Consider the following 9,641-nt stretch of genomic DNA (forward strand, 5'->3'; position numbering starts at 1 on the left):
CCTTCCCCCCCATACCAGCTGGGCAGTGTCCCCCTTGGCGCACTGTGCCACAGTCCCATTGGGAGTTGGGTGGAACTTGATTCTGTCTCCCCTTCAATTTGTGGCACTGAGCAGGGACTTGGGGCCTGTCATAGGATCCTCCAGGGCCAGTTGGTGGCTTGCAGGCCTCTTGGCCCATGCCACGTTGCTGGGTGACATGTAGACCCCGCAGTTCCCTCTTTTGGATAATGACACTGAGTCCAGCCACCTGCCCGGTGAGCTGCCAATGACCTCATCGTGCAGGGGGACTCCCTGATTGCCTTGGCCTGGGTTCCTCAAACCAAGCAGCACTGGGGAAGCGCTAGGGAACAGGGTCCCCTTCCGTCAGGGCTGGAGCGAGGCAGACTCCGGGGTCAGGGTGGGACCAGGTTCCCTTGGAGCAGTGCAGGGACCAGGGCATTGGGGCTGAGGCCTGCACAGGTTACTTGTGGGCAGATCTGTGTTTGGCAAGTCTGTGGCAATCACTGTGTGTGTGTGCTTGTGCACGCCTGGCGACTGCGAGCCTGCGTGTGTATCTGGGGAGGCCCAGCCTGCCGGGTGGCTGCACTGTAGCTGGCTCTCCAGTCTGGGGATCTGTGCCTGGTAGCCCAGACCCGGCCTCTTCTCTCCTGCCAGCCCTGCTGCTCTTCCTGGTCTAGTCACTGGGCGGCCTACGCCCTGAAAAGGCCCCTGGTTTAAATGTCAATACCTCCTCCACGCTGAGCATGGGACGTGTGGCTTAGCGGGCCCCTCCTGTCCGCCCAGGTTGCTGCCAGTCTGGGTGGCACCCGAAGCCCGGGGGGGGGGGGGGGGGGAGGGCGAGGAGGGAGCCCCTCTGCAGCAGCCCTTCACGCTCAGATCCAGACCGAGAGCCAGTCCCATTCCAGTGCGCAGCCTGGCCCCAGTTTGCCATGGGCCCTCGAATGTGTGGGTGGTGGCTCCAGGCAGGCATGTCACAGAGTCTGGGAAGCACCCACGGGGGTCCTGCCCCAGCTGGGCCCCTTATCTGCCTGCATCCACCCGGTGAGATGGGGTGCGCCCACAGTCAGCTCCCTCCTGGGTTGGGCCCCACGTCGCTCCCTTTGTGGGGCCAGGAGATAGCTCGTTCTTGCTAGGGTCGGTGTGTAGGGTGGGCCGTGACTCCCTGGCTTTGTTCCCTAATGCTCCCAGCCTCACCAGGCTCCCAGCCCTCTCCCCTAGTGTCTGGGCTCCGGTAACCCTTGACCAGGAGTCGCTCCCGAGGGCTCTGGGTAGGCACCAGGCCTCCCTCCTGCCCAGCAAGGCAGCAGTGTGTGTGCAGGAGGGAGATGAGGCTGCCTCTGCCGTTCCCTTTCCTGCCCAGAGAGTCGGGGAACAAAGCCCCCGAGGCCCACTCCGCTGGCTCCTTCCTTCCTCCTCTCGTCCACCGGCCACTCCCTCGCAGTGAACGGAAAACACGACACTGGGAGCTGGCCAGGTCTCTGCAGCTCCCAGGAACGCCCTATGCTGTGACCTTTGGGAGAGCCCCTGCTTAGCTGACAGTGGGGGCCCAACGTGGCCTCAGAATGAGCCCTTGGGCAGGGGAAGGGGGAAGGACCCCAGTGGGCATTTCCAGAGGGCCCTCAACAGCTCTGCCGCCCAGCAGTCAGGGCAGAGACTGCGACAGGGGATGGAGGGTCTCCAGGCTGGGCCCAGCCTGTGGCACCCCATGTCCCACCCTGTTCTGAGAGCAGGGTTCCCTGCTGGCACCTGGCTCCTCCTTGGGCCAAGGTGATGAGGGGAGTAAATGCTGCTGCTGTCAACCCTTGTGCATGTAGCTCGCTCTGGGGCGTGCAGGCCTGCAGCGATGGCAGGGTGCAGGGGCCCAGAGAGGGCAGAACGGGCCAGGTACTGGTGCTCTGCCCTCCTCATCGGGCACATGGATTGCCCCACCTAGAGGGAACCCGGGGTCCATGCCCGCGTGGCCACTGCACTGAGGACAGGGACAGGCTCCAGCTCCCAGGCAGCTGGTGGCAGCTGCAGCCCAGATGGAACATTTGGGGAGTCACCACTCGCCGCGCCGCAGCCCAGCCCAGCCCCGGCCCTCAGACAGTGCCACGCACAGGTCAGTCACCTCATCCCCACCCCGTCTGCCAATGCGCCAGGCTCCGGCTGGGAGGGCAACGCTGCCCCCTAGTGCCCAGTACACCCCAGTGCTACCAGCTGTCCCTGATGGGAGAGAGCAGCTCCCTGGATTCCTGTCCCTGCTGTACTCCCCACCCCAGGGGTGATCTGGAGGCCTGGTGGTGGCAGGAAAGGAGCCAGGTGGCAGGGAGAGGGCTGAGAGGCACCAGAGGCATGGAGCTGTGAGCACCAGAGGCTGTGGGGAAGAAGCAGGGTGACTCTGGAACCACCCAGGGGAATCCTAGGCCTTTGGGGCACCCGGTCGGGGATGAGGCCACGCTGGGATGGACATGCCCGGTGCAGGGAGCGTGGGGACTCGGCCCATTCCAAGCACCTGGAGGGGCCATCCCTCCCAATGCCAGTCACTGAGAGCAGCAGGTTCCCCTCCCGCAGGGCACCAGGGGACTCTGTGAGAGGGAATGAAGCAGGTGTGGCTTCATGAGAGGAAGGCTGGGAAGGAATGGCGAACAGGCGAGGGGCCCAAAGGCACCTGGATGGGTGTGGGCAGAGCTGGCGGGATCAGTTTGAAAAGTGCCCACCCGTGACCCTGCCATTCCTCCTCCCCATGATGGCAGCTGTCCCGTCACGTGGGATAGAGCAGTTAGACAGAGAGACAGTAAACACCCAATAGAGAACAGTCTGCCAGTGGCCCAAGAACTGCTGTGCGGCTGGGCACGTAGGTCCCAGCCCTGCCCCTGCAGCCAGGCCTCTGGGATGGGGCTGGGAGCTGCTGCAGCTACATTTCCAGCCTGGCCAGGACGAGAGAAAAAACTTAAATCTGATGAGAAACCCTCTTCCCAGGATATTCACAAGCTGGTTTCTAACCCCAAGATGCTTGTCAGCTCACTGATGTGCCAGGCTCCAGCTGCCTCTCCCAAGTTATGAGACTGATGCTTGGCACAGTCACCCCACATGCCCACAGCGAGGGCCCCACTCCTCGCCTGCAGCTCTGGAGTACCCGGTCTGCGCTGAAGCCTGAGGCACATGTCCAAGCGCCCCCCAAGGCCGAGTCGCCTCATGGCCCTTCCAGGGCAGCTTTAGGTGCAGATCTCAACGCTCTGCACAAATACGCATGTATCCTCGCGCTGCCCCCGAGCAGTCGATCCCGTCCCCGCTGTGGCCCAGGGAAACTGAGGTAGCAAGAGGGGATGGGACGTGCCCAAGATCGCAGAGCAGGGCACAGACCCCTGACGTCCTGGCTGCCAGGCTGGGGCCCTGCACAGCTCCGTACAGACCGTCCCACCCACCTCCCGCAGCCATAGCTCCCGCTCCCCTCCGCCCCACCAGGCCCAGCGTCCACCCCCCGCAGGGGCCACCCCGCAGTGCCAGCAGCTTTCAGGGAACGCAACTGGGCCCTGAGGCGTTGCCCGCTGGGCTAGGGCCACCCAGCCGGCCCGAGTGACCAGGAGGCCTTGAGTTCCCCCCACCCCCAACCTGGGGCGGAACGGACCCTGCCCGGAACCTTCCTTCGAGGCTGAGGGCGGGCCGGGAGCCCATGCAGCGGACCGGAAGTCAGTCAAGAGGACCGGAAGTCGGTGGGGCCGCGGTTCCGGGTTCGCGGGGCGGCGGCGATGAGTTTTGAGTGGCCCTGGCAGTACCGCTTCCCCCCGTTCTTCACGTGAGTCCCCGGGACCGGCCGCCGGCCCAGCCCCCCCGGCCCCTCGGAACCGTCCTCGGACCCCCCAGGAGCCCCCCCCGGAACCGCCCCTTGGAACCGCCCCAAGTCCCCCAGGAGCCCCCCGGCCCCTCGGAACCGCCCCCAGGCCCCCCAGGAGCCCCCCCGGAACCGCCTCCGGGCCCCCCAGGAGCCCCCCTTGGAACCGCCCCCAGGCCCCCCAGGAGCCCCCCGGCCCCTCGGAACCGCCCCCAGGCCCCCCAGGAGCCCCTCGGAACCGCCCCCGCGCCCTCGGAACCGCCCCCTGGCCCCCCAGGAGCCCCCCGCACCCTCGGAACCGCCCCCGGGCCCCCCCAGGAGCCCCCCCCGGGCCGACAGAGCCCCCCTGAATGTCCCTGCCAGCCCTGCACTGGGCAGGCCCCTCCCACCCTTTGAGCCCCCCCGCGCCAGAAACGGGCGCTGCGCCCGTGGATCCGGTCCCCGCCCGGTGCCGGGGCCCCGTTACACGTCCCTGCGGCGTGTGCATGGACCCAGGGCCGAATGGCACCCTGGGCGAACTTGCAGTTTGGTGGCCATGGTCCCCCATGGGCTCCCCGCCGACCCCTGCCCTGTGCCCCCTTCACTCCTACCCTTGCACCTCCCTCCTGAGCCGCTCGATCTGTGCGACGGGGGGACTGAGTTCCGGCCAGTGGAGCAGATTGTGAACCGGCCATAGCCTGATCCGTGTCCTGCGGAGTGTCCCTGGCCCTCTCCGGCAGCGGGAGCGTAGCACGGGCTGGTACAACTCGGCGTACCGGCCAGGTGGTATCTGGAGTGGGGGTAGGTGTCAGGAGCGCTGCTGGAGGCTTGCCTCGGGGTTCATCTGTTGATGTAGCTGCTGTTTGTTAACGCTTCAGGTCCCACCGACATTATGGCAAGGTTTGCATGTAGGAGTGGCCTGTCTGGCTGCATTTGTCCCCCACTTACACCTCTTTAAGCCCAGATCTTGCTGTGCCTGGAACCAGATGTTGACCTGGAGCACCTCTGGGTTTGTTTCTAGATTGCAGCCCAATGTGGACACCCGGCAGAAGCAGATGACAGCCTGGTGCTCCTTGGTTCTGTTGTACTGTCGCCTCAACAAGCAGTACACAATGACGGTCATGGAGGCCCAAGAAAGCCCGCTTTTCAACAACAGGAAGCTGCAGCGTATCCTTCATTCCCATGCTGTTTCCTTGCCCAGGTTGCTGTGGTGGCTTTAATGCAAACTAGGGATGTCAATTCATCGCAGTTAACTCATGCGATTAACTCAAAACAATTAATTGCGATTAAAAAATTTAATCACAGTTAATCACAGATTTAATCGCACTGTTAAACAATAGAATACCAATTGAAATTTATTAAATATTTTGGCTGTTTTTCTACGTTTTCATATATATTGTATTCTGTGTTGTAATTGAAATCAAAGTGTATGTAATTTTTTATTATAAATATTTGCACTGTAAAAATGATAAGCAGAAGAAATAGTATTTTTCAATTCACCTCATACAAGTACTGCAGTGCAATCTTTGTCCTGAAAGTGCAGCTTACACATATTTGTTTTTGTTACATAACTGCTCTCAAATATCTTGCAGTGCCGGCTACAACAGTGCCACGAGAATGCCTCTTCTCACTTTCAGGTGACATTGTAAACAATAAGTGGGCAGCATTATCTCCCGCAAATGTAAACAAAGTTGTTTGTCTGAGCGATTGGCTGAACAAGAAGTAGGACTGAGTGGACTTGCAGGCTCTAAAATTTTACATTGTTTTATTTTTGAATGCAGTTTTTTTGTACATAATACTACATTTGTAAGTTCAACTTTCATGATAAAAGATATTGCACTACAGTACTTATATTAGGTGAATTGAAAAATACTATTTCTTTTGTTTTTTTTACAGTGCAAATACTTGTGATCAAAATAAAATAAAATAAGGTGAGCACTGGACGCTTTGTATTCTGTGTTGTAACTGAAATCAATATATTTGAAAACGTAGAGAACATCCAAAAATATTTAAATAAATGGTATTCTGTTACTGTTTAACAGTGTAATTAATCGTGATTAATTTTTTTAATCGCTTGACAGCCCTAATCCAAAGCAATAGTTTGAGGTGGATTTTACTATCTCTGTAAAGCATATTAGGTTAAAAAGCAATCGGTAACCGATGGAGGGGAATCCTGGAGAACAGTTTGGGTTGGGACCAGGGTGTGCTGAGTGGCGCAGTTCCCTACAGTAGTAGATGGCTGCTCTGTCCAGGACTCCATGAATACAGCGAGGGACTCTCAGTTACTTCCGGTACTTACAGAGCAGAACTGTTTGCAAGATACACATTCTTCCAGGTCAACAGCTCTGCCCCTTGGCCCCGGACCAGCAGGCTCATTCCTGTTGTTAGCACTGCAGCATTAGGCAGTAAATAACCAGCCTGGCCTGCCGGGGCTTTCCCTGAACAAGCGGCAGCCCTAGTTTGAGAACCATTGCTCTATGCAGCAGACAGGAGGCAGGCTCTTGATCCAGAGCAGCTTGGCCAGGGGCGGCTACATTCGGGGTGGGGTGGAGGGTGCAGGAGCAGCAGAGGCTGCAGATGGCAATGGAGCAGGAGGTGGGAGGCGGGGCTCCCCTGTTCCAGAGGAGTCACTTGGCTGGTCCAGCCGCCCCCTTACAGCTCAGGTTGTCAGTCCACCCTCTCTAGAGGCTGCCGCTCACCTGCCTGGCTGCCTCCATAAGCCCAGCTGGCTCTCAGCAGGTCAGGTGAGAGATACCACACGGTGCCCCCGTGAGCATGGCGCTCTGGGTGAGGTCCTCCTTTGCCCGCCCCTAAGGCTGACCCTGCCCCCTTCCCCCACTTTCATCCAGCCTGCCCTGTATTTGTCATGTGCTGCCATCCACCCCAGAGATGGCTGCATTTTGATGGGAATGTGGTTTTTGGCTTGTACGCGGTTTGTGAGGCACAATGGAATCTTCAGTGATGAAAGCTGCAATGGAAATGTTACGTGGACTTATTATTTTAGAGCTTTGCTTATTTCAGTTATTTAGAACTGTGTCAGGGCATGCTTTGCTTTCGGTTCCTTCCCCCAACCCGTTTCTGCTGTGAACAGTGTTAGAGATGGTCACACAGCTGACATCATCCTCTGAGCTTTGCCTGTACTGCTAAATTGCACTAAATGTTTCCTTAACCCAGAACCAGGGAAACTCCCCATGGAATCCATACAAGTTGTGTTAGAAGAACTCAGGAAAAAAGGTGGGTGAAAATCTCTGCTGAATTGTCTGTGACTGTTCATGTTGCCTGTGCGGGGTGCGTCAGCAAGACCTGTGTCTAATTTCCCTCCTAGTGCTGAGAGTCTGGCTGTGCGACTGTCACAAAACACTCTGGGCATGGACTGTACCACTCCTATTGGAATCTCCCTGAGTTCTGGTTGTTTTTCAGTGTTGTCTCTGTTTTCAGAGCTCCTTGTCCCTTTCCTTATGCAGCATCGCAAGCTGCTGCACAGGGAGAGGGAGAGTCAGGCCCAGAGGCAGGAAAGATTTTTTATTTGAATGTGGGGGTAGGTAGGAAGCCGATGTGAGTGACAGGATGGGGTAGAGATGGAGCTACATACATACATAGCATCCACCTGTAATGAGGTGTCATTCTTGATTTGGGGCCCTGTGGTAAATACACCCTTTCCATTGCGTTTCAGGGAACCTAGAATGGTTAGACAAGAACAAATCCAGTTTCCTGATCATGTGGCGAAGACCAGAAGAATGGGGAAAGCTCATCTATCAGTGGGTGAGGCCACAGAAACTTTGATACTGTACAGACCATGGCCCCATTTCTGGGGGGGGGGGGGGGGGGGGGGGGCAGCTGTCATTTCAGACTCGCTGCAAAAGGATCTGAACTGAGTTACTGATTTGACATCTCACCCGCAACCAACCCTTTCTAACTGCCAGTCCCACAGGCGGATGGACGCTGCCAGACAGCCTGGCTTGTGATTTGTGAAAAATGCAACTGTCAAATGTTGGGGTCCTGATTCCCCACTGCCTTTAACTTTGTGGGTCCCATTTCCCTCTGCTGCAGAGGGGTGTAGGGATCGCTGCAGTGTTGCACACTTTACATTGTGTAAAAAGCTGTGATTTGCAAGTGAATACACTGTTCACACCCATCTCCTTGTGAGTGTGGGTGAGAGTTCAGTAGTGAGGACAAAGCTGCTGTTGCATTCCCCTTCATGACACCAGTTCTCGTTGTAAAACTCATTGTCGGAGTTGGAGAGAAGGAATAAAGGATGGTGGGACAGCGACAGGGGTTAGACTACTTTCTCCACAGTCAAATCTCCTTGTCTGAGGAGTTATTTTGTGTGCCCAGTAAATACTGACTGGGTTCTACTCCATTGAAATGAAGATCCGGCAGAGATCAGTGCTGGGAATATTAACTGTTTGTAAGACACATAAGTGAAATTCTCTACATTGCTCTTGTTTTTCCAGGTGTCTAAGAACGGCCTGACCAACTCTGTATTCACACTCTATGAGCTGTCCAATGGAGATGACACACAGAATGAAGGTAACTCACATCACATGTGTTCTGGGGCTGCTTTCCAGAGCACAACAGTACTGTAAGAATAAATAATTCGTACTGCCAGGTGACAATTTTAATGGTGAAATTCTTTACAATTGCTTGTAGTTGCTGCATGCTATCTCTGTATTTTGGGGCTCACACTGATCACCACTGAGAAGCGGGGCTGTAAGCTTTTTTCGCTACCCACCCCAAGATCTCCGTATCATTAATGTGTTATCCCTGCCTGTCACCGAGCCTCTCTCCCTTCACCATAGCAAAGCTCTGTCCTCGTGTTCCTCTGGCTCCAGGGGGGTTGCTTTTTCTTCCTTGTGAGATCTGCCTGACTCCCTTGCAGCTTTCAGGTCTCTGCTGAAAGCTGCATTATCTGTTCCTTCTCTGTTTAACAGCACCCAGCTTCTCTCTTTCTGACGTGGCAGCAGTGGCTTGGATTAATTGTGCTCTTTGTTACGCTCTTGGGTCTGTGAAAGGTGCTCCGTAAGGCACCTCCTAGTTTGCCATCATAAGTTGCAGACTGTGTTGGTTTTGAGGTGTGATTCTTGTGGCTTCTATTGACTGAGAATGTTTCATCCTTCCCTAGAGTTCCATGGCTTGGAAGAGTCCATGTTGCTTCGTGCCCTGCAAGCCTTACAACAAGAGCACAGGGCTGAAATTATCACACTCGACGACGGCCGAGGCGTCAAGTTCTTTTAACAGGCACCCCCTCCCTTCCCATCTCCTCTGACTGTTAAAGTGTTTCTAGCTTGAAAGGTTCAGTCTTGAGGCCTGGAATCGAGCAGTGACTGGAAGCAGCTGCATATTCTGGCTTTCTTAAGGCAAGGAGAAGCTGTGAAGCCTTCTGAAGACGTGACTTTTTCTTAGAAATCTTCAGAGATCTTCTGTCTTTCTCTTCTTCCTGTTGATTCTGTTTATCTGCGGGGTTAAAGCGGCTCTGGGTAGATTCAAGGGGAACCACTCCAGGACTGATGCAGAACCACTCCAGTTATTGACCCTAGGTTCCCTTGAAAGTAGCTGAAGAGCAGGCACTGGCAAGCCAATCGCATGGCTCTTCAGCTGGCGGCTGGTCAGTTGAGTTTGGCTTTCAAAGGGCACATCTTTCACCCCTGTTCCGGTCACAGAGTCAGGCTCTGCAGCCTGCAGAGTGCGATGAGCAGAACCACTGAACCGGTGACAGCTTTTGAGTTATAAAATATCTCAGCAGAAGAACGAGAGGTGCTCACTGTGAAGCAGGAGGCACCGGGTGTGGTGGGGGTGGGTGCCTGGGAATTAATTTGGCATAATTAAAAGAAGGTGTATTTATAGAGCA

General features: G+C 56.1%; 1 protein-coding gene across 3 annotated transcripts; it reads left to right on the forward strand.

The window, feature by feature from the left end:
* Nucleotides 1-3,596: 3,596 nt before the first annotated feature.
* VPS25 (vacuolar protein sorting 25 homolog) lies at nucleotides 3,597-9,641 on the forward strand. Of its 3 annotated transcripts, none has more exons than XM_037887072.2 (6): nucleotides 3,597-3,778; nucleotides 4,815-4,960; nucleotides 6,974-7,027; nucleotides 7,467-7,555; nucleotides 8,248-8,323; nucleotides 8,916-9,641. In XM_037887072.2, exons 1-6 carry the CDS (start codon nucleotides 3,732-3,734, stop codon nucleotides 9,026-9,028), a joined length of 525 nt encoding a protein of 174 aa, XP_037743000.1. In that variant the 5' UTR covers nucleotides 3,597-3,731; the 3' UTR covers nucleotides 9,029-9,641. The 3 variants fall into 3 exon arrangements, with proteins under 3 accessions (XP_037743000.1, XP_043392944.1, XP_037743001.1); XM_043537009.1 differs by having other exon boundaries at nucleotides 3,692-3,778; nucleotides 4,758-4,960; XM_037887073.2 differs by lacking the exon at nucleotides 3,597-3,778 and adding an exon at nucleotides 4,279-4,693.

Source organism: Chelonia mydas, chromosome 27, assembly GCF_015237465.2.
Source record: "Chelonia mydas isolate rCheMyd1 chromosome 27, rCheMyd1.pri.v2, whole genome shotgun sequence".
In the NCBI taxonomy this organism is placed as follows: Eukaryota; Metazoa; Chordata; order Testudines; family Cheloniidae; genus Chelonia; species Chelonia mydas.

Excerpts from the sequence above, each read along its gene's own strand:
- VPS25 (XM_043537009.1), top strand. The coding sequence starts at position 3,732 with ATGAGTTTTGAGTGGCCCTGGCAGTACCGCTTCCCCCCGTTCTTCAC. Across the intron at positions 4,961-6,973 it reads CAACAACAGGAAGCTGCAGC|GGAAACTCCCCATGGAATCC; the intron begins GTATCCTTCATT and ends ACCCAGAACCAG. Across the intron at positions 7,028-7,466 it reads AGAAGAACTCAGGAAAAAAG|GGAACCTAGAATGGTTAGAC; the intron begins GTGGGTGAAAAT and ends ATTGCGTTTCAG.